Here is a 24,079-nt window from a genome sequence, read left to right as displayed (position 1 = left end):
AACCTTTCTGCACCAAAATCCTCCCAGAAATACTCTGACTCTTATTCAAACTTCCCCTCTCCTCTAGAGAGCTGCTTTGATGCATTGCATATAGATGTGCACTAGAGGTGAGAACAGGGTTCTAACACACCCATGCTACTAGGGCAGTGCAGTTTGCCCTTAAATTGACTACAGGCACTTCTGAAGCAGAACCCATTTTGCAGAGCTATACCTGGGATGCAAATTATGCCTGGAAGATTGTGGGTCAGGAGGGGATTAAGAAGGAATAGCATTTAATCTACAAGATCCTTGTGGGTCCCTTCCAACTGAGGAGATCCCATGACTGCAGATGCTGTGGTTCCAGACCTAAGCCAGTTGATAAGTAGCACAGTGTTCCAAAATGTCTCCTGGTCTTAACCCCAAGTGGACTCGCACACTACAGAAATGGGGAAAAAAAGTGAAGACCACTATTTGAATTTGAGCATGCTAGAGATCTAAAGTGACCAAATAAAGACGATAGAAGACAGATCATCTTGAACATGTTTATTTACATTCCAACAGTTCAGGATGCAATTCAAGTATCAGCATTTTATAAAAGTATCTAAAGCAGGATACGTACTGCCTAGTCAAAGTCATTTGTTATTTCCAATAGTAAAAAAAATAAAATCTTGATTTAATGTGTTCTAAGTGTGTTGAATTTATAATACAAACATTCTTTCCCTGAGAAGCCTATAAAATTAAAGCTTCCCCCATCAATGGTTTCCTAAGTAGCTATATTTTGTGTCCAATTAGTTCAGGGAAGTTCTGTGGTTCATGTTTATTTTCTCAATAATTCAAGCAAGCCTTCTGTTACTGTAGTTGTAACTAAAGCATCACCAATTCTACTTGAACATGGTATCTGAACACTTGACAGGAGTGCCTCAGACTGAAGTTCAGTAAGTACTACCTCTGAATTTAATACATACCATATTTAAAAAAAATTGGTGCTTCTTTTACAGGTTTAATTAAAAAATGGAGTTTCTTTAATTACAAACTTGGGACTTTGGAATTAAAGTCCCAAATTTAAAAAAAAACAAATGCTGAATTTTATATGTTATTATTTATTTATTTAAACAGAGCATAAAACTCTTACACAGCATCCACAGAATTAAGTGACAGTTGCTAAGAAAGTAAAATTCAATACTTGTTAAGACTGGCTTCAGTATTAGATGAATGTGAGCTGCTGTTGCCCTTAGAGGGTTATCAGTATATCAGAATAACTACTTGATCACTCTTAAGTATCTGATCATCCAGGACACTCGCTAAACAGTCTTGAGCTGTAATTGCCGAGTTATCATCACAAACACTTTGAAAAAAAAACTTTAATACAAAAAATAAGAAATTCTAGGTTCAGTTGTGACAGTATTTGACAGCACCTCCATTACAGCAAATTTTAGCATTAAGATACGCACCCAAGATTCAGGTGTTTGAGCTTCTGAAGGCTGCTAATCTGTGTAGGCAGCTCCTCAATCTGGTTGTTGAAAAAGTTGAGCACTTCTATATTTCTCAGGTCTGCGATGTTTGCTGGCACAGCTGTGAAAAAGTTTTCACAGTAAGATATTGCAGTTCAAGCAAGCTACATAGACTACAAATGCTCTGCTAGCACCTGTCTTTTGTTCTGTTTGTATAGCTGCTGACAGTAGAAACACCATCTAACAGCTATTGCAACAAAAGCAAAATCTGTATTAAAGAAGCCTCCTATCTGGAATCAGTTCTCACTGCTGACAGCAATCACTTTGTACTGCTCAGAAAATTACTACTAGTTTTGAAAGTCAAAATATCTTACAGTAAGGCCAGACATGAGAGAAACAAACGCAACAAATGCTCTCTCAGACTAGCAAGAAGAAGCTGGCATTCCTTGGCGTTTGTGTAGCACACGCAGGTCTCAAAAGAGTAGAGACCGAGAGACTTGCATCATTCCATTATCTGAGTCAAAAAATAGATGATCCAAGCAGTTCGGTCTTTAAACAAAACCTCATTCTGAGCTATGGCTCATTCTGCTTACCGCTTAAATAATCTAGCATCCAAATTCCCATCTGTTAATATTCAACAATGATTACAGAAATTTAACTTCAGCCTTAAAAGATGAACTGTTCAGCCAAGCCCATTTTTGATTACTTCCTGTGAGTGAATAACTGTTCAATACACATACATGGTTATATTAGATTGGACACACATCAATACCTGGTTATCTAAAAATACAAAAACTAAGGCAGAAGCACGATATGGATGTGCCTGTGCAGACGAGGTTAAAAAGCTGTTCATATTTGCACCCTTTCCCTCTTAAATTTAGTAAAAAAAAAACGCAGCTGAAGTTTACATAAAAGGAGGCTGACAAATAGCCTGCACTGAAGCGTGCACCTGTGTTCAACATTCACCTTGGTTCAGTCTTAACCTCAACCACACCAGGAACCCACAAAGAGCACATCTAAGTAATTAGAAGTTTTTTATGAGGCCATGATTTTCTTTTATTTGTTGGCATGAGGCAATCTCAGTCTTAAAATGCAGTCAATAATGTTTACAAAGCAGAACATTACAGTGTGTCACATTTACTAGATTATAAGCATAATTACATTGTTCACAATAATGGGATCCCTAACAAACACTCTAATTACACTATATAAATATTACTATTGAGGACCATATTCATTGCAGGAGATTTTTAACATACTTTTTTTTAGAAAGTCATTAAGACAAATCTTAGTACTTAAAAGGCCTCCCTTTGTGGTATATTCCAACTGGTCCATGTGTGTCTGTAACTCAATGATGGCAAGAATTATGTGCCTTCAGAAAGGCAAGGGTAATGTACTACTACCGTTGTATTAAATTATTCCCTAACAGAAGTTAACTGAGGATTTTAATTGACATAATTCAGCTGTTTCCAGCCTCAATATTTCACCAGAACAGTAATTACCACTATTAAAATGTTTTCCTTTCAGAAATTAGAGTTTGTAGTTTGACTTTGATGAGATGCAATGGACTGGCAAGCCATGTTTCTGCTCTTTTCAAAGAGATGCTACGTTTATGCAAGACTGGGAAACAGAAGTATTAGCAAATACACTTTTTAGTTTAGTCACAACGCGTAAACAATTCAGAGACCAAACACAATTCTCCTTTAGTTGTACCGCTGATACAATTAATAAAAAATTGGTCTGAAAGTTTTGACCTTTTTGACGGTATGAGAGATTTCAGTCTCCTAGGAAAATTAGTTTAACATAACACAAGCTGTGCTAGAGGTAACACAGAGCAAGGTTGCTGGAACACAAACTGCCTCATCACATCCAGGAGCCCAGACTCACCAAACCTAAATTCAGACCAACGGCCTATGTATCAATTCTGTATTTCAACTGCTCAGGCTGAAAAGTATCACAAAATGATCGAGAAATTAAAAAGCCATTATCCAAGATGCTGAAAGTTCTCAAAGCCAACTAAGAAAAACTACATCTTATGTTAAGGACAGTATTATTATTACAAAGACAGGAACCCCATAAAACCTTTCTGATCTTGCTGTGAGACCAGACTACAAAAAACTGTCAGACTACAGAGAATTTCTTAGCACTGCTCTCACGTGAAGCCAGCCAACAATACCTGAGATGTATTTCAGTTGGATCAGTGCTGGTTACAAGACTCCTTAAATTTAGTCAGTCCCATTCACACTGGATTTCGCTACCCAAGGACCTTCTGTACCACAGAGCAGCAGCAGAACCATTCTGCATCGGCGAACAGACTGCAACAAGACAGAGCCAAGTACCCTCCACGTGGCCTGGCAGTTATGGAGCTGCCTTGAACTAACGACACTGCTTTAGTGGATCTGCCCCTTCAAATACCTGTCTAAGATAACTTGTTTTCCTATTAAGGATAAATTACGCGTGTATCTCAATTCTGACTTAAGCTAGGAGATTGTATGGAGGAGGAATCAGTTCAAGGAAGAAGGTGAATGGTCTTTAAAAGTCTTGGTTTAACACAAATAAATAAATAAAACACACATGAAACTACCTGGGAAAATATGATATCTAGAGATCAAAACAGGAAGAAAATGGTTTCCAGAGATTTGTTGACTAAGATTGTGCTTGCACTGAAGGTTACAGCATCAGAAAGAACCAGTTTAAATGGGTTACTACACAGCTGCAGAGTCTCAAACTATCTACTCATCCCACTTGCAAGCACAGGGGAAAACTTAACTTCCAGTGGCTAGTTCATCAGAGGTTTTTAATTTAGTTTTCTTTCGTCAGGGTATGGGTGTGAGTAAGTGTCCCTAGCGAACGACAGAAGCTGTACCCTTGCATGCTGCCTGCTAGGTTTCTGATATATCTGTATAATTCCCACATACTGAATTTCATGTTGTGAATCACTCTTAGGATACTACTGCATTATACTTTCCATTATTATTTTTCTACAAGCCACACTAAAAGCTGCATGGGTAAGCAGATTATGGGAAAGGCTGAATATTTAGCAAAGGATTTAGATGAAATACTTTGTGTCAGCCTGTTAAATCAAAACAAAGTCCCCATCCACACCTGGTTTTGTTTGTTTGGGTGAAGGGGCTTGAGGTATTTCATGAGAAGGAAACGAGTGAGAGCAGCTTGAGACCAGGCCTGAAGAAAGGGAAAGAAGACTTCTCCCTATAATGGCTTATTTTCTGACTCAACATTTCAGATCCCTTTGTAATATGGGGAATGCTTTATGGACTTGTAAGAGAAGCAGAAGACTGAAATTAATTCCTATACTGCTCTTGTAGCTAAACTGCACAGGTGCAGTAGACCAGCAACGCTCAGGAAAGGTTGACTAGGCATACAGCATTCTTTGATCTGAACTTTACATGACTAAATGCATCCCCACTATCTTCCCACAGTTAAGTTGCAAAATTCTTCTCAGATATAGAGCAGACTGCCAAATACCAAGAAATTCATGTTCTGGCAATACCGAATTCCACTCGAGTCACCTTCTCATGATGAGCTGTGAGAATGAACTGTCAGCATCCTGGTTCCATTCACCCACATATTTACAGTAAGATCCACAGTGTCTTAACAACTCTTCCAAGAGCATCTGCTGCCCAGTGTCATTAACAACGAAACTCCTCCTCAGCAAATGCTAGTAAAACTTGGCAGCCCGATGCCTTTGCGTTCTCCTGTGAGGCTTCAGTCACATCAAGAAGCCCCATTCATATGAAGCCTCACTTCACAAGACCAGAAGCAGCTTCCTTCCCCTCGTTCAATACTAGAAATTGCACACAGTGATTCACTGTGACAGCTATAGACTTCACCTTGATTTCAAGAGCTTGGTTGAGAGGGAAAGTCTACAGGCTGCACACAAAGCAATAAGAAGACTTTCTTCATGCTGCTGCAAATAAGAATTGGCAACTTGTTATACTTCAAAGAGTTTAAGAACAAACAGGCTGTTTCACCCTGAAAGTCAGTGGCAATTCTTTAGGAATGAAAAATAAGACTCTCTTCAGAGCAGATTTTCACTCATGGCAAGTTGTCAAATATTATTCCTACATAAGAAGTAGCCATTTGAAACTTCTGATACGATTTCTGAAACATACGAAGAGTTAAACCCTACTATTCGGCACTTGCATAGATCCACATCAAGCATCCTGGATCTGGACCTCAGTTCCCTCCCCACATAGCGAGCCAGAAGCCATCACCAGACATGTATCATTCTTCCCCTCTACTAGAAGTCTGTTGTTGCCCTCTGTTGGAGAACAGATACTGGTTTGATGCACCTTTTAGCTGAGCCAGCTATCATGCTAGGAACATTTAAACCAGTCAAAGCAGCCTGGAGATGCACACATCTCAGACGTAACCCTTTCCAGTAAAGCAGGGAATCAAATGGTTTTCGTGCCATTACTTCGCACTGACATTTTTATCCGGCTCTTCTTGTATTCCCAACCTCTGTCAAAGGAGAAAGAACAAAAAAAAAGGAAAAGGAGAAAAGCAGGTGCAATTTTCCCCCCATTTCCTCTCTGTCACTCTTCTGTCATTGATCTAGGTTTTGATAAGATTCCTCTGCGGTGGCAGTGCCCTTCACAGCTGAAAATGAGCAGGCTTTCTGATAAGTCTATTTCTGCAAGTGAGCTCCAGGATTATTTCACTTAAAGCTTCTGTGAAGCACTGGAAAAACAGTAAAAATCCTCACAGCTTTAAAAGTAAACCAACTCAGGTGTTTGCGAGTTTAAGCCCCCCTTTGCTTTTCATCTATGAGGTGAAGTGTAGCCTGGTTTTTGTAGTTAGTAGGTACTGACATTACATCAATACATTTCTGAAAGCTTTCTTAATAGAAGACCCATATGAAAATTTCTATTTTAGTTTTAATTCGTAAATTAGAACGTTTTTCCTTTTCCATTTAGACATGGAGCTCAGATGACATCAAGCTCAGATGAAAAAGCAACAAGAATCAATACAGTACCCAACTGGACGAGGGAAAACACAGGCCTCCGAGAGAGGGATTTGGTGAACATACAGGCCTCCACCAGAGGAGCACATGGTACGTAAACTGAATAAACATTTCAACTCATTTATATGTTAACACTGAATGTTCAGAATAAACATTTTCTCACTGCTGCTTGGAAAATAGTGTCTGTAACACCTGCCTATTCATAAAAGTGTGTGCAAGTAATCTCAATAAATACGATTCAAAGTTTACAGAAAATCTCTCATTGAATTCAATGGGTTTTGAACCAGGCATGAAGTGAAATAAGGATTTTAATTACTTCAGATTATTTTCTTTGGCATTCTCATCTCCAGAAACTTCAAGCTGCAGAATCCCTGGTTTTTTTTTTTTCCAGAATGTTTCTTTAGTTAACGAACTAATTATGCAGTACCTAGGAACATGACGTTCAATGGTATTCCGAACCTCTAAAGGTTCTAAGGGAATATTTATCCAGAAGAGCTATTAAAATAGTATTTACTACTCGTCAGAAGAGAGATTCAGAAGGCTACGCCAGTTTCTCATTAAACTGTTCCATTTATAAACAGGTCAAGAGTAATGCAAAGGAAGGAGAATTCAATACACGGCTTTGAGCGTGCCATCAGGCCAGCGCAGATCCCAAGCGGGGTTTTATTGCCAAACACAAGAATTTACTTTTTACACCTACAGCGAAACCTGTGGGTTACAGCGTCATAAGCCCAGTGCTGCAGACCGTTGCTTCTCCAGTCAGCATCAACAGGAACTCTTCATGAGTACGGATCCCTTGGAGTAAAGGTCACAGAGACATGAAATGTTACTCACATTTCACGGGGGAGGAAGAATTTAGAATACTAAATATATAATGCATTCTGTGCATCCAATATAACTGTACTCCTAGAGCAGGAGTCATGTTTAGATTAATTTGACAAGGGTTCTGTTATACTGAGAGAGAAGCAATCAGAGTCACCAAAATGAAAGAGGAATTAGCAGAGGGAGAACACAACAGTTTTCGTTTTAAATATTCATAGGCATGCTGATATCATACTTGGCAGTTAACTGGAGAATCCTCATCCCAAGCGAAGCATTCAGTACTTAATTTACACATTATGTAGTTCAAGTTTTCCCCTTTTGCCCTTCCTCCACACTCTTCTAAAGATGGATACTAACCTTCTGCACATTGAAAACACTGAACGAATCTGTCTCCTTAATCTTTAGCTCTTTCCAGAAAGCAGATTTCTTTTTTGCAGTTAACCAAGGAAGCACTGCAGTTATGAAAATGCTCTTATTAACATGTTTAAATTATACTATAGCTTACTGATGTGATACTGTGCTAACAAAGCAATTTATCAATAAACAGTTTTAATTTAGAAGCCAGAGACTAAGGAGAAGTGCTGTGAGCACAACAAAGGCAGAGAAGAGGCTGCAAATGAAGTGACATCTGGTACAAACAAAGGACAAACTCTGTGCTTTGAGATGAACGCTTGAGATGCACTTAAGAGTTTGGAGAGAAAACCTACAGGGACTGAGGTTAGGAAGGGATTACTAAATTGAAAAATTAACCATGTAAGATTAAAGAACTGAAACCACGTCAAAATAGTTCACAAAAATCTGATTTTTGATAGCTGATTTTATAGTAGTAAGTACAGGCTGAGTGTGCATGGGTATAAAACTGGATATAATCATGCCCCCTCACTTCTCCACATCTTGAAGGAAAGTGTTAGCCAAGCTTTTTGAATTAGCTTGACATCCAAGTACTGTAGTGGACCACAGCATTCTCAGCTTTAAGTAATTGTTTTATGAGGAGTGCACAATTCAGCCAAAAAGCTTTTCTATCTTACTTTCATGTCAGGAGAAAAGAACATGCAAAAAACTGAAGAGTACAGCCCATCAAGTTGAACACTTTTGAACTTGCCCTCCCTCACCATTCTCTTTACATCCGTCTTCTATTTAAGATGTTTTCCGCAGTTGAGAGACTTACCAGAGATGCTCTGAACACCAGGTCTTGAATAGACACTAAAAGGTTGTAACTTAGAGGTCAAGGTCTCTTCAGCTTCTTACTCAGGAGTATCTACACACCTCCATGCTTAGCAGTGCTTGTTTATAAAGCTCTGCTTTCACTGTAAGAGCGCCTAGCAAGCAGCCCATCATTTTCACTTTTCTTTATTGGACAGTTAGTATTTTTTACACCATTTTTTTTATCACCAAAATGCTTTTAGGAGCTTTTTCAGGTCTGTTTTTCACTGCTACTTGAATCACCGGCGTTTTTCTCCATTCAGCATCACGTAGACTGCCTTGCTGACACTGTTTATCAGAGACCAGCCTGTCCTCTAAACGCACACAAAGGGAGAGGCAGCAGTAAACATGCTCAGTGTTTAAAAGCAAGGTCAGCATTTGTATTTACACATGATTTTCTTATTCCAGCCCTTAGAGCTGGAAATGAATTAAACACTGGGCTCCTTACACCCACAAAACACTACTTAAAGCCACTCTTTTCTCTGGGTCTCTACCTTAGCTGATCCCAGCCTTCAGCTGACTAGACTTTTTTGATTTCCACCTACATCAGATATTCCTAACAGACAGAATAAACCATGTTACCACAAATTACTCTTCCTCAGATAAAGATCAAGAAACTATTTCACCATAAGGATAATTTTACCCTGCAGCATTTTTGACAAAGGACACCACTGGAACAGAGTAAGAGGCCAGACAGCAGCGTGAAGAGAAATGCTGTATCATTATCTGCTTCAAAACAATACCCCTGATTGCTGGCAGAAGCAGAATACACAGAATATGGACCAAAAACAAGTATACAGAATTATATCCAGTTTTCCCTCAGTCTATACTACCTTTTCTTACCTCCTTCCTTTACTATCAGCAACAACAAAAAAATCCAATTTGTTTGACAGTAAGCTCTTTATGATGGTACAAAATTAAGCTCTTTGATGAAGTCAGTTCATTTAAGCAAAACACACTACCTTTTAAGATGCCAGTTTCAAAATAGTCTATTTTGACAAGGAGATTTCTAACGATTTTAGATTACCACCTGTACAAACATGTGGGCTTCCACAAAAAACATTGCAGATATTTTAAGCCATTGGGGGAGAAGTTAACACACAAGAAATTTGTACTGAAACATCAGAAAACATTGAGACTTACAAGAGAGAAGCTAACATGTTTGCAGTTACGTTTTAATAAGAAAAGAACACACAACAACTTCTGAAGAATTGTTAGAGACAACTTATTTGTGTCTGGTGCTGTATACAGTTTGCACGCTGACTTGTGATGCAAAGCTGACTGTTCCTATACATCACAAAATATAACTATTTGATTTGAATTGGGGAAATTTCGTGATGCATTCTTTATACCATTACAGGGCAATAATCTTTCACAAATTCTTCTGCTTCATTCTCCCAAAGCTTCTTAAAAAACAAAGCTTATGTTATTTAAAGCTGAATTGCTCTACCATCTGTACTTTCTCAGAACCAAGGCTTCCTCCAATCTTCCCCCCCTTCAGGGAGAAAAGCAAAAAGCTAACAAGGTATTTCATCTAAACATTTGAACAGAACTCAGATGTCATGGATTTAGTTAGGCATACGCAAAGGGATCTCCTTTTCCCTCCTCATCTCCCCCCATGCACTGCTTTCATGCATTTCCCGTCAGAGATCTCTGCAGTAGGAATAGGAATCATATACGAACTGAAATCCGCAACAAAAAATGAAAGGCTTGCAGTTAATTTAACGCACCATCTAAAACATGGTTGAGAGGCTGTTATCTCAAGGCAGAAGTCTTGTGCTTTGGGCACAGCCATAGTTTCACTCCACCAACAGCTTACTTGCACCCTTCTGAGGTGTATCACGCCACTACAACAGTGTGAATAACGTGCCAGAAGGAAGCAGAGGCAGAACCAAAGCAGAGGAGAACAAATGAAGCAACAAGTAAAGAGTACGTGGACATCCAGTTCCTTCCTGAAGCCTGGGAGTTACATAAATCACTTAACATCAGGCAAAACATAAAGCACCAGGCACCACCAGTGGGAGACACCGCAGCACACTGCCGCAGCTAGACTAGGAAGAAATTCAGCACAGACAGACGTAGCGCTGGAAACTGTCTCTGGACTACCTCCAACACACGCAGGTACACGCTGCAGCCAGAGAGGCCACTTACTTATAAAGGAGACGGCCTAAGGCAGGAGTGACACCAAGTGAAGTCAGCAGCAGGTTAAGTAAGATCAGGGCCATCGTCAAGAGGGTTAACAGAAATGAAGGGACAAGCTTTGTGCTGGTCATACAGACAGCAGAACAATTTTGAAGGGGATGGTAGAGCAAAGCAGCAGTAAGCGGTGTGAGCAGCATAAATAGGAGAGAAGTTTTGAACCACAGAATGACTGCTCTGCTGGAAGGCAAAATGCACGAGAATGATAAAGGGCAACTATTGGGCTGTCTAAGGAACAGGATTAATGAGAAAATCTGTTCCAGCAGGATCTGAAAGTTGATTCAGTAACAAAATTCAGGTATGGAAATGAGAACCAGCAGCAAAAAGCTAATGGACCACCTCACAAAAAGGAAGGGGCTAGGAACAAGTTAAGAATTACACTGGAGTATCAAGAAAGAAGCAGTGGTTAGGAAAGAGCAAAGGATGGTAACAGGCAGCAGCTCAGAGAAAAGGGATAGGAGGACAGCATGTGGCTTCAGGTAGTACACATGGGAGGCTTCTGAAGCAAAACAGTTGTTTCTAATCTCTCATCATTTAGTCATGTAATAATACTGGGCAAAGGATCAGAGAATGAGAGCAGAAGGATAGAAAAAATATTCAGGAGCGAGCTGTGAGTAACAGACACCTTCTGAGGTCATTTAAATGCGGCAGAAGAATATGGTAAAGTTGGGAGCACGGGATCATCTGAGGTTAAGGAGAACGAGGAGAAAAGCAAACCTAAGCTACTGTGCACCCCTACCTACGAGTCAGACTGAATTGCTAGCAGGAGCGTAAGCTTCTTCCCATGAAAGAAACAGCTAAAGATACTTAAACAGTGACCTCTAATGGTCAAACCACAGAGTCACAACTCCAAGCGTACCCAGACAATGATACAGAAGCTAGAATCTCTGAATAAATTATCCAAATGATTACAGTGCCAATCTATCAGGTAGCTATGTCAGGTAATTGTTACTGCAGTTACAGGTCATCAAAAACTTGCAGCGTATCCCTAAAATAAGTGAAAATAAAACAAGTCAAGATGGCAGCACAATACTTGTGCACGTAGTGATGACCAGCACTCAGATCTGTTGTCAGTGCTCAACTAACCTTTAACACCCTCTCTGCTTTCCGAGCACGTGTTTCCCTCTGTGCTCTCCTGGGTCAGACTGTGGTTAACCCGAGTGCCTGAAAGCCCCTCAAGCACACTTCCTACTCATGATACACTACAAGGATTTTAATTGTTTACTTTCATCACCATATCTGTAGGGATAATAAATGTGACTACACTAGGATGTGAAACTTTGTACACACTGTAAGTAACCAAGAGTATTTGGAGTTAATCTAGCTGAGTCCAGAAGTTTCATTACCATTTCATACTTAATGGCAAAATAGATCACAAATGCTGCTCTGCAAGACAAAAGTCAGATGAGACTGAAGCCACAGTACACATGCTACCTTAGGTGTTTCCTTTGAATACGGAAGTTCCTTTATTGCTAATTCTACTCCAATTATCGTTCGCTCACCAATGTACTGGCACAAAGGGACTAAAAAGCAAAAGTTCTGGTCTGTCCTGCTGCCTTTAACTCTCCCCTGCAGAGACACTATTTCCTGGAGGTGGCCATTCTGTGCTCTAGTACAAACCATCTTTAAAAAACCTAAGCCCAAATCACAAAGTGATACACACACTTTATTCCCAGCTGCATAAAAATAATGTCATACTCACTCATCTGTTACACTTTCCCTCGCACAGCTCCAAAACATTCTGCTTGAAATGACACAGGTGGAGTCACAGAGCAGAAAAGATGTCCAGCCTTGGCAGCGTGTGTCCTCTCCCCAACCAGGGCTCTCCTGGACACCTCCTTATTCTTTAATTCCTAACAACGGTGCCCCAGAACTGCTGTGAAACCACAAGCTTTAGGTCTGAGCGATGCAGCACAAAGTTTGTTTTGTTTGGGTACCATAACAAGTTACTACACAGATGTGAGAAGAGCGTTTGTGACTGGCCAATCTGCTCAGGCACGGTTCTACAGAAGCCCATCGTGTGGCTCCAGCTCCCTCCTTCCCCCTCTAACACGGCTGCCTGAATTCCCTGCCACCACCCGTGTTCTGTTAGCTATCCCACTGCGCAGGAACAGCGACACCTCTATGTCCCCAGCTCCCACCAAATGTTAGGGAACAAGGACAACTTAGTCACAGCCACCCAAATTAATGTGCCACACTCAAGGACTCTATCATTCACTCCGATTTACACAGATTTAAGGAATATTTGTCAGGACTTTTATTCCATTTTACTTTGATGTCAGCCAACGGGTTCGAGAGATGCCAGGGTCAGGCCAGACAACCTGTACAGGCTGACAGCACCAGCATGACTGCTTCTAGGCTGCACAGTGGATAGATGGTTTGGCTTTAAATGATGGAACAAAAAACTCCCACTGTAACATATGGGCACACTGGCCCATATGTCTAAGTTAAGGGAAAAAAAAAGACAAGTACTTGCTTTCTCCCTCTGCTTTCAACTGGTTTGTCACAAGAGACCCCAAAATGGAATCATCCCAGGTTTGTCACTCACACAGCAACTGGTTCAACAGAGCTGCAGGAACAGCTATTCAGCTTCCCCTAGAGTTTTGCTTCCCATTCTGAGGCTGTTCTGCAAGAAAAAGGTTCTCGTCAAGCAGCAGAAGCACGAATTCAACTCTTTCGTAAGTTACCTGGAGCAGAGGCAGCCGGTTCAAGACTCCTCCATTAGCACAGCACCGGGCAGCTGGAAAAAATCCAGTCTAATATTCTCCAGAAAAATCAGTGTGGATTTGAGTACTTCTAATAGAGAATGATTTACAGAGAGGTAAATGCACAAGCACCAGCAGCATGAATGGAGTACTAAAAATATTACTGAAAAAACATGCCACAAAAATTTTCTAAGCAGTATGATGGATTTAATAGTGTTATCTTCAAACTTGTTAATGAAACTTCACTTACTTCTAACTGTTTGCTTGCAAAAATATGAAATAGTTACATAAAAATATGCATGTCCAGTTTTTACATATATTCATTCTTCCAGATAGACGTATTTACTCTAAACAGCAGAAAAAACAGCAAGCAGAACACTCATTTAAATGGCAGAAAACTAGCAGAAGATGCTAATATGACCTTAGTGCAGCATGTCAAGTGTCACTGCCACCAGCTCCCTAGCCATTTTAAGAGCAATCTGCTAAGACAATTAATTACATAGCTTAAAAGATTAGGTCAACAGTGTCAAATACGAGACTATAAACTTGAAATTTAGCCTTTTTAAAATGTGTGCTGTCTATTTAAGTGTTTACGTCAGTTTGAAAGAATAGGAAGTTTCAGATTTGATGAGTTACTTCTCAGGAGAAGCAGTGGTTTCACCTTCCCATAGAAGAAACCCAAACACAGATAGGTTGACAGAATCCCTTGGCTGACAGACCAGGTATCCTTGCAGCCTGCTGATCTAAGGGCTACTTTAGAAGAAAGGAGCAATTAAAAATTCAAGGTGTAATAGAATACAGTTTTAGAGTAGTGGCAGCCCTTAAACCAGTATTTTGAAAACCAAAAATATTTCAAAAAAGAGTGGTCTAGTCTGGAGTTTTCTTGAATAAAGAAAACCTGAAAGCATCCTTCTTGGACTTACTCCTTTTACTGTATCTTCTTCCTCCCCCAGTCAGGTCTTCAGCTAAGACTTCTAACTAGGATACAGATTGATTACTTAGCTTATCATTTTGGCACTTAGGCTGAAGTATGTCAACCCTCTCCTGGCTCAATTCTCAGACAGGCAAGATTACTCTAATTTGAGTCTGACTACAGGAGATCCAGCCTGCCTTCTCCTCCTCAGAGTATGACAGCTATCTGCGACATACCCAGCCACTCCAGCTACATTTAAGATTTGTGAGGTGTCACATGGATGAGACGATCAAGTCTCTTGAAAGTTTATTAGCTTCAAAAGTTGTACAATTAAAAAAAGACTATTCTGTTGGTTAAGCTTACCAACAGCAATGTTTACAACTCAATTCATCCCTGTGCCATACACACAGTTGTTCAGAAGATACCAGAGCAGATAATGAGCAGCAGAGAATTTCTGCCTGGCAGCACTAGGTACAATTCACTTAACCCAACGCTGGATGAGTTGTCTGACCTCGTCACGTGGGTTTCAGACAGAGGTGAGCGGAGTGAACTGCTGTCTCAAGGTGCTCACAACCCTCCAAAAGCTGCAGAGGAAGCTTAAGTGGCTGGATACAATTAACCTGCTTCACTTTTAGGCAGCTCAAGTTCAGAGACAGGCATCTCCTTGCAGCGACCCTGCAGGAACACAAAAGCCACCAGGCTGGGTGGCCCAGTATCCCAGCTCCATCAGTGGCTGATACCAGACGGCACACAGCAATAACCTGAAGTTTCTCATAACATTTCCCCAAAACAGTTGCTCCCTTCCAGCTGTTTGTAACCTTCTGACCTTCTAAGCTACAGGTAGATCTGTGTGTTTAGTAACGATGCTCACTGTTTTCCTCTCCGTACTTCAGCCATGAACTCACTCAGTCATCAATTATTTATAAATTTGACCAGTGCAAATCAAAAGTTCTTTGAAAATGTAAGAGGGTTTTATTTTTTATTTAAATAGGGACAAAAACTGGCAAGATACCAGTCTAGAGGACACTACCCAGTCAGGAATAGGGCCTAGAGTAACTCCTTCATATTTCTCACAGCCACTCACATACTGCCCATAATTTCACCTACTTCATACTGTTACTTCAAACCCTTTAAGCTATGCATTAATAACCAGTTAACTGCAGCCAAAGAATTAGTGTTCATGTGGTAGGATCTAAGAATATTTTCACTTTTTCTTCATGCTTAATCCTCCAAAAAATGTTCAAAACCCTATGCTAGATTTTTATATTAACACACATTTTAAATAACATATACTATCTTACAGTTCATGCAGCAAAGAGATTAGAATTAGATGGGCTTGTTTTACTTTTTTACACCCCACTTTCAACCTGTAAAACTTATCCAGAGCATAGTCTGGTGCGTGCTACAGAACTGCCTGGTCTTCTCCCCAACACACGCTCCCTTCGGCAGTTCTACTCCCTTCCCCATTTCATGCGCTCCTAAAAAATTCAGTTCCAAAAGCGGAGGAGAGGTTGAGATTGACATACACTGATGTACGCAGAGAACAGACAAGGACAAACAGAACGTAAAAGAAAACAACAGAACTTTTCTTCTCTTTACAAGACACACAGTAACAGGGTCTATACGAACCTCACTGCTTGTATTTAACAGCCAAGAAGTAGGAATGTTTGTACAAGACACAAACAGGTAAGCCTGAAGCTTGCTCCAACGAAGAAATCATTTAATTTTGCCTCACAAGAGTCAGGTTGGTATCTCTCTACATTAAGTTCGGTCTCACATTACCTCTCTCTCATGATGTGATATTCACCAACACCAAGTTGAGGCTTTTTTCCTATGGGAAGTGATAACTGAAGTATCCAGAAGGCAATAACTGAAGGCGCTGTGTGCAGTACGGTCAAGAGACAGTTTACACTCAAAAGATGTTGTGCTTTTTTTTTTTTTTTTTGCCAACAGCAGACCACCTGACTTTCATGCCAGAAGCTCACACTCAGTTGGCCTTCCTCACATGCATTTGAGTTGTGATTTCTTTTCACTTGCTTCAGTCAAATTAATCATCCTTCTACTAAAATACGAATTGCATCTTCTTGATACAGTTCAAAAAAGTTCACAGAACTTTAAAATTGCAGTAGGGAGTGGATTTTTGACTTAACTAGTAACATGACTGAAAATTACTGATCTTCTGGTACACAGCAGATCTGTATTGACGTTAGAAAGGCATGCTGAACACGTCTGCTAATTCACATCCTCTTTTTTTTTTTTTATTTGGGTAAAGCTCTTCACCAAGAACCTCACCCTCTTAGCAGTGACACTGTGCTCTATAAAAAACAAACTAGTAGTGGCAGCTTTTAAATGCTGCTTAACAGCCTGCAACAAAGTCAGAAAAGAACAGTATACTTACTGGTAAGCTTGTTGTGACTGAGAACCAGCTGCGTGATATGAGACAAGGTAACTGTAAATGAAGAGAGAAAAAAGTTAGTTTACGAACAGAGATGGCGACCAAGAGCCCATTTAAGCTAAAAAAGACACGCTGTTTCCTATTCTAGTAACGCCAGATCATATGCACTATTACAAAAATCAAGACAAGCTCAAGATATTTACTGAAATTGCCTGAATGATCTGATTGATCCCAGCCCCTCATACTCCAGCTTACTGAGCAACGAGTACGGGGCTGGGGCAGCTGCAGCCTGGTACTCCCCATTACGCACCTTCACCCGCGTTTGTTCTTGCCTACTGCCATTCCCACACCCCTAGAGGCTCTACAGCCTACAATCAACATCACCTGGCCAGAACAACATGCTAAATAGCCAGAGGAGAAACCCACACCTTGAGGACATTCTTAAACATCGTCCCTCTCCCTGCAAAAAGTCTGACGTGCTCTGGACTAGAAAGACTCAAGTTTTTTTCCTCCCCTACACCTTGTTCCTTACTTCCAGCACAGTCTCTCCAAAAAGCTCTCGTAACTACAGGGCTGCCCCTCCTGAGCAGCCTGGAAGTTCTCCCTAAGGACAGCTGTAGTGCCACACCTCTCACCAATTCCCACAAGCACTAAGCATCGCTAACACTAGCCCAGGGACAGTCCACAGGGACGTGGTTGCCTTATGGAAGTAAGATATCCCGGAGAGCACACGTGAAACCGGTCATGCTAATCGATACTTACGAAATGGCAAGCTGGAGAAAAGAGCTGGGAGACACTGTACTTACCGACAGAGCAGCCTGCTTTACGCTGCTCCAGCTAACCCTTACGCACTCACAGCTGACCCCAGGCAAACGTAAGCTCAGAGCGGAACAAAAGCAGTCACTAAAAGGCAGAAACAGAACTGAAAGTTCACTGGAAAAAAAAAATGCATTGCCACAGTTCCCTGTGCAATTGCAGGCTGTGGAGGAAGGAAAGGCAGGGAGCAGAAAGGAAAACAGTGCATCCACCCTAAATCTCTCTTAAATACAAGCACTCTCTAAGTAGTGCCTCAAACAGGTCACGAAGTAGGACAGAAAGCAGCCCACAGAAAGTCTGTAAGAAAAGAACCAGCTCTGTAGGGCGGACAAGTACAGTAGCCTCAAAGAACACTCGTCTTTAAAACATGACAGGCACTTCAGCATCAGCATCTAAGCAGCCCCTTAGACTACCGACTGTAGACCTACAGCTAAACAGGTCAAGTTCCAAAAAGTAATTGAGAGAAGATGCTGGAGGCGGTTATGAGCTTGTGAGCAAATGCTTAAGTACTGCCTCTTCAGCATTTATTTCTCTTGCTTTAGGAATTGCAATAGCTGTGACCACCAGTGAAAGCCAACATTTCACAGGCCCTTGACACCCAGGCCTGACCAGTAAGGACATGGTCATTACTGGGGCAAGCCCTCTGCAGAGTGCTTCAGCTGGACACCTCCAGGTCCAAGTCGGCCTTATCTAGATCAGAGCCAAATGTGGGGAACCAGAGTACCCAAGTTCATCTGTATCCTCAGGCTTAACTTCATCATATGCGGAAACTATTAACACAAACTATCCACAAACACAAAGCTACAAGGCAGGAGAAAGGAACTCGTTTTCATGTAGCACAAAATCTCGCAAGCAACTTCCCAAGTTATTTCTCCCCCCAGAATTGCTGCTTGTTCCGATGTTTTCTTTCCCTACTAGCTATGAATCCTTCAGATGTAGTCAATATCCTCAGTTCCTACTACTGAGCCACGTAAGCACAGCAAGGTATTTCACACGTCCTTCTGTGAGCTCTCACAGGAAGGGTCCAGCTAATCAAGTAACATTCCCCCTCCATGTCCAAACAGACCCCAGGTGTTCAGAAGAAGGCAGGGAAAGGCAGACAACGCACACGAAAGATTCTCATCAGCTCTGTTCTCAGCACCTCTCATGCTGGCAGCGAGGACAAGCTGTGTCACCATGCCCTCACCAACGCTGCACCTACCTGCCTGAACAGTAAGGACGCCGTGAACAGTGCTTTGAAGGCTGAAGTGAGGAGCACTGAAAGAGCAGGGCTTACACTGCTGGCCCCAGCGCCACCAGATGGCATTCCAGCTTTGCTCTGAAGATTCGGGATGCTGGAACGTCTGCTCCTTTGCCCTCCTTACGGCAAGCCTTGGAAAGTGAAGATTTGGTGTAATCTGCTTTTTCTGAATAAATCCTTTTTATTTATTTCTTTTTTGATACTGTGCAAAGTTGCTCCCACTTCAAGATTTTTTTTAAAGCTGAGAAGAGTTAAATTGAAGTGGCTGAATAAGACAACTAACACCGCCTCAGCTCCATACTCAGAAGCCAGCACCTCATCACAAGCACGAAGGACAACGGGACTCCGAGTAGGTGGGAGCTCTGCACCTCTGCTGCTTGGCAAAGGTCCGCAACACGCAGACTGAATGGCACTTACAGACTGCCACGACAGGCAGTTCCAAGAGAACTTTTGCACTTTTTCTGTAACTTCTGTACGACACCGCTGGAAACGCTAAGAACCAAGTCTCTGAAGGCGCGCAGACCTCAGAGGCCATGCCGACATTACAGCACTTCGTATACAGGGGATGCATTAATTTGATTTCAAGAATGCACCACGCGTCCCCACAGGAGTTTGAGGGTCAGGATATTAACATTTGCCAAGGCAATTTACGCATGTGGTAATTACAGATTCTCATCATGGTCCCAATCCCACCGCTGCTTCGAAACGGAACAGGCGGGAAAAGAACATTTGAGCTCTTCTCTTTTTGTCCTAGCATCAAGCTTTGTCATATGCTGCTTCCATGCACCGCAGGCTGGCTTTCCATGAAATATTTAGATGACTAGTCTTGACTCTTTTTTTTTTTAAAGAAGAAAAAAAACACAACAGGAAGACTCCAGAGGCCTTGCTGGACGAAGATAAGACGCTGCCTCTCGCACTGGAGGAAGTTAACACAGAAGGAGCATTACAACATTGGACTGAACAACCTGCGAGTAGCCTGCCACTCCATCTCCTGGGCCTTGGTTATTTTAGGAGTGAACAACTCTATCAACACTAACTTTTTGGTAAAAAAAAAAAAAATCTAGCCTTGTTAATACCATCACATAAGCGCGTACTTTATGTAAAATATGAATAGCTTACAGATGGAATTATGAGAACAAATTAACACTTACAGAGTAAATAGGATTTCATCCAATATTCCTTCCCTAGCAGCAAGGCTACAGAGCAGCAGATGTCCTGAGTTATTTGAGCAAAATAATTCATAGCTTCCCCACATCCACCACTTCAGAGATTAGACTGAGACTGGTCCTTGCAACGAGAACAATTCCCTAATTCAAGATGACTGCTTGAAGTCCCAACGACAAGTGCCCTAGTCAGGCAAAAGATGCATCATATCCTGCCTGCTTAATCAGATTATTCACCTTACAGGACATCTGCTAACCCCCTCTGCCTCTACCTGTCAATATCTGGGTGTTTCATAAACAAATACAATCTATTTACTCCACAATATAGAATTAAAAAAAAAAAGGCACTAAAACATTTTCACTAGGTAAGACTTGTTAGAAGTATTAATGGATTCACGAATATAGTATAAATGATAGTGTATATATATATATAGTATAGTGTGTGTGTATATATATATATAGTATAGTATATATAGTATTAGTGACAACAGCTAAAACACTTGTTTTATTGCGTTCCAGAATCATAAAAAGCCTTTAAAGTTTAAAACTGTTTTACCTGGTCTTTGCATTAGTATGATGACTGAAAGTACAGAACACCTAGATCAAGGCACATTTTAAATCTCAGATGAACTCTCCTACAGAACTACTCTGCTGCATCTGTGAAAAGAGATTACTTATTTACATTTCTGAAAGTCCAGATGCTCTGAAGGCCTGTAGCACAATTCTAGTTCGTGCTTCAAGTACAACTAGTAGAAAACACTGAAATGCCTGGATTTGAAGAATATTCAAAAAACGGTTGTCATGACCTCTAATGACACTAATGAACTCCTGAGTGAGCAGCTGTTCAGGGACCTCTGAACATAACTTTGTGAATCTCAATGCTAAAGTATAAATGAGCTGACAGCTCAGCCTTCCCTTTACTGAAGATGAAAGCAGGAAGAGATGCAGAGGTCTAAGCTAGTTTAAGACAATTTCAGACACTGAGTGTCGATCTTCATCCACACAGGAGAAGTACTTCCTCTTGAATTGGAAAAAAACATTGACATTTGACAGAGGCAAATGCTTGATTTTGTCTGTCCTGCAACTTTCTTCCCAAAGGGTGGGAGTTAAGGCAAAAGAAAAGAGTGGCTGCCCTGTATTGGAGCAAGTCAGTCACTAGCCTAGGAAGAAAAGCCAGAAGAGTCCTACCCAAGCCACTGCATATATTCCTCCTCCCTTCTTCTTCTCCCTCCCCAGCATGGCATCAGTTTTCTATAGTCCCTGAATATTTTTGGTTTTTATACACACAAGACAAGAATAGATCCGTACCTGAAGGAATAGGATTTGCACACAGAGCAGAGCTACTTCCTAGTTGCTGTGTCTGCATCTACTTTACGTGAATTAAGGAAGTTTAAACACGAGTCACTGGGCACGCTGCTGTGAGTACTCAAACGCGCAGTGGGACAAGGCTTGGCACTTTTCTTGAAAAGCAACTAAGACTACAGAGAGCGGCTTATTTGAAGAATCACTGTCCACTTGGGGCGGGGGGCAGGACTGACAACAATTAAGTACTTTCAGGACACAAAATCCCCATCAGCAGCTAGTGAACATAACTCAGGAATACCCTCCAGCCTAGTAAGTCCTTAAACCTCAAATTGCTAAAAAGAAAGGAAACACCACCGTAATGTTCTCTCTGATGCTAACCTAACGTTATACTCATCTCTAAACATCTACCAGTGGATCTCATTAAAGACAAGATGCTAAGAAAGGACAGTCACCGGGCATGAATCGCTACCCTTGCTTATAACATGTTTGTATTTCATGGAAAAATCAGTTTCTGAAACAGCAAGCTGTAACTCCGTGCTGGAAAGAAATTCAGCACCCCTAACAGGAGAGGTGCTGGACCAGACCCATTTAACTTCCCTGCCAGCTCAGAAAGCCAGAAAAGCCCGGACACTCACTTCTGTACTAGAGAAGTTCACTCCTTAGGAGACAGGTGGCAGGGCTAGGAAACAAGCCACTTCCACGCCTTCTCAAACCACCACCTACAATTCATAAGACACAATACCTATTCACTGCTTCTTTAAAAGCACACTTGGAGGAAGTTATTCCTTCTCCAAGGAAACAGTGACAAACGCCTCGACAGAAATAAGAAAAACACCAAAAAAAAAAACACCTTGCAATTCAGCCAGAGCGGAGAGTAACTGAAAAAGCAAGAAGCTCTGGACTAACTGGACAGAAAGCAGCCATCATTTCCCCCTCCCCTAAGTTTGATCTCAGGGTGGAGAAGGCCCCAGGCCCCCACGCTAAAACAAGCCACGGAAGGTGCATCCACCGTGTGATGGATGCGAGTTGGGGTACCACAAGCCCCCACTTTATGCAACAAACTCGCTGCCAAACAAGGTTCGGATGCCAAATTCGCAACTCGGCACCGGGGAGCACCTTGCGGAGCACCCTGCTGGCCTGGCCCTGCCTGCACAGCAAGCTCAGAAGAGCCTTTTGCATGAAATAAGCGTTTCCAGCTCGGCGCTGCCGAGGCTGGTGCCGGAGCCGAGGCCCGGCCGCGCGGTACAAATAAGGCAGCGCCGCCGCTACGTACAGAGCCCGGGCACGTCCAGCATGTTGGAGACGCCGCGGTCGCACATGTCCACCTCGGGCTGGTTCTTCTCCCGGCTCTCCTCCACCATCTTCTTCAGCGACTTGGACATGGCCTGGGCGGGGATGCGAACACCGTCAGGCGCCGGCCGTGTCCCCCCGTGTGTCCCCCCCACAGCCCGGCGGAGCCCCGGCCGCCCCCCGACCCCCCTGCCGAGCCCCCCGGTGCGGGCCGAGCCCCCGCGGCCACTCACGGCGCTGCGCAGCCCGGCGCTGCCCGGCTCCCCTCAGCTCCCCCCGGCTGCCCTCGGACCCGGTCCCGGTCCCGGTCCCGGCCCTGCCGCCGCTCCCCGCCCCGAGCCCCGCCCGGCCGGAAGGGGAGGGGGGTGAAGGGGAGGAGGAGGAGGAGGAAGAAGAGAAGGAGGAAGAGGAAGAGGGTTGTGAGTAAAGGTTGTGAGGGGCCCTTGCTCAGCCTGAGCACCTGGGCAGCGCCTCACAGACGTTAACCTGGGCAGACGGACCGCCGCCATTTCGCAGAGGGGAAGGAGGCGTCGGGGCGCGCCTCAGGGCGGAGCCATCTTGGCGCCGGCAGCCCCTGGCGGGGGGCGTCCTGCACAAGGCCCTGGGGCGCTGCCTGGCAGCTGAGTTATTACAAATAACATCCACTGAAAGAGTTATTAAAAGTAATATCCACTGAAACCAGGGTGGTAAACGGGAAGGTGCCTTAACCAGCAAACGCAGGCCTGGCATTGCTGCGGGTATAACCTCAGTGTTTCCTTTTTTAGAAATGATTTAATTTGCAGTAGCACGTTTCCGTCTAAGTGGCTCTTAACTGCCTTCAGCCCTTCCCTGAAGTTACAGGCTGCTCTCAGGTCTGTCAGACAAAGCACAACTGCAAGAACTTCCCTTTATCTAGATCACTCAGCAGCATGTAAGTCACTGTGATGCACAAGCCAGCAATGTTCAGTTCCTCTTCATCTGCAGGACGAGAGCCTGCACCGCTTCCACGTGTAACCAAGTGCGCCCTGATTGCCGCCAGTCAGTTGCCTCACAGAGTAAGGTGCCAGCATATTTACTGCTCTTCCTTCACAAAGGACAGTCAGGCTTCATTTAGTAGCAAAGGCTTATCCAGATTCGTCGTCTGTAAAATAACGTCCTAGTTTGCTTACCCCAACAAACAGCTCAAGCCCATGTGCCTGTGACAAGGTCCTCGCAGGCTGTGTCTTTATGGCTGACCAGCTCACCTGGCTTCGCACTACCCCATTTATGCAGTGATAAAACAACTGCATGTTACATTGCACGTGACCTGAATGTCCACGTTTGATCCCTATTGTAGAAGTATTTAATTACTCCCTCTTCAATAAACTTATTTCCCTTACTGGCTTTTGTCAGGACTGCTTTCTTTGTCCTGGTAATTTCATTTCCATCTTCTTTGGAAACAGTTCATGTTTTACTCGCATCTTCTATGGGGTCTGCTTTGGTTACTGCTTCAGCAAACCTCCCATATGAGCAAACACTAATCCATACCCTACTGAGGTCCACACTGGATTTGACACAGAGGGGATGCTTTCCAGCCTTCACTTTAAAGATTTTCAGCTTCTCATGAAGCACTAAATACCAATTGGATGAGAAAGA

At 42.5% G+C, this 24,079-nt stretch overlaps 1 protein-coding gene across 3 annotated transcripts in view; it reads right to left on the bottom strand.

The window, feature by feature from the left end:
* The window catches only part of RSU1 (Ras suppressor protein 1), a 98,004-nt gene extending 75,060 nt beyond the window's left edge, over positions 1–22,944 (bottom strand). The window contains exons 1-4 of one of the 3 annotated variants that reach the window (XM_066991668.1): positions 22,926–22,944; positions 22,449–22,560; positions 16,655–16,705; positions 1,431–1,551 (exon numbers count right to left, since the gene is read on the bottom strand). In XM_066991668.1, the coding sequence (XP_066847769.1) occupies positions 1,431–1,551; positions 16,655–16,705; positions 22,449–22,557 (281 nt within the window). In that variant the 5' untranslated portion in view covers positions 22,558–22,560; positions 22,926–22,944. Of the gene's footprint in view, positions 1–1,430; positions 1,552–16,654; positions 16,706–22,448; positions 22,561–22,698; positions 22,848–22,925 lie in introns of those variants that run through there. The other 2 variants (XM_066991666.1, XM_066991667.1) reach the window with 2 other exon arrangements.
* Between the last annotated feature and the right edge of the window lie 1,135 nt (positions 22,945–24,079).

This window comes from Anser cygnoides, chromosome 2, assembly GCF_040182565.1.
Source record: "Anser cygnoides isolate HZ-2024a breed goose chromosome 2, Taihu_goose_T2T_genome, whole genome shotgun sequence".
NCBI classification, from domain to species: domain Eukaryota; kingdom Metazoa; phylum Chordata; class Aves; order Anseriformes; family Anatidae; genus Anser; species Anser cygnoides.
The sequence above is the reverse complement of the archived record's forward strand: the minus strand, read 5'-3'. Positions and strand labels throughout refer to the sequence as shown.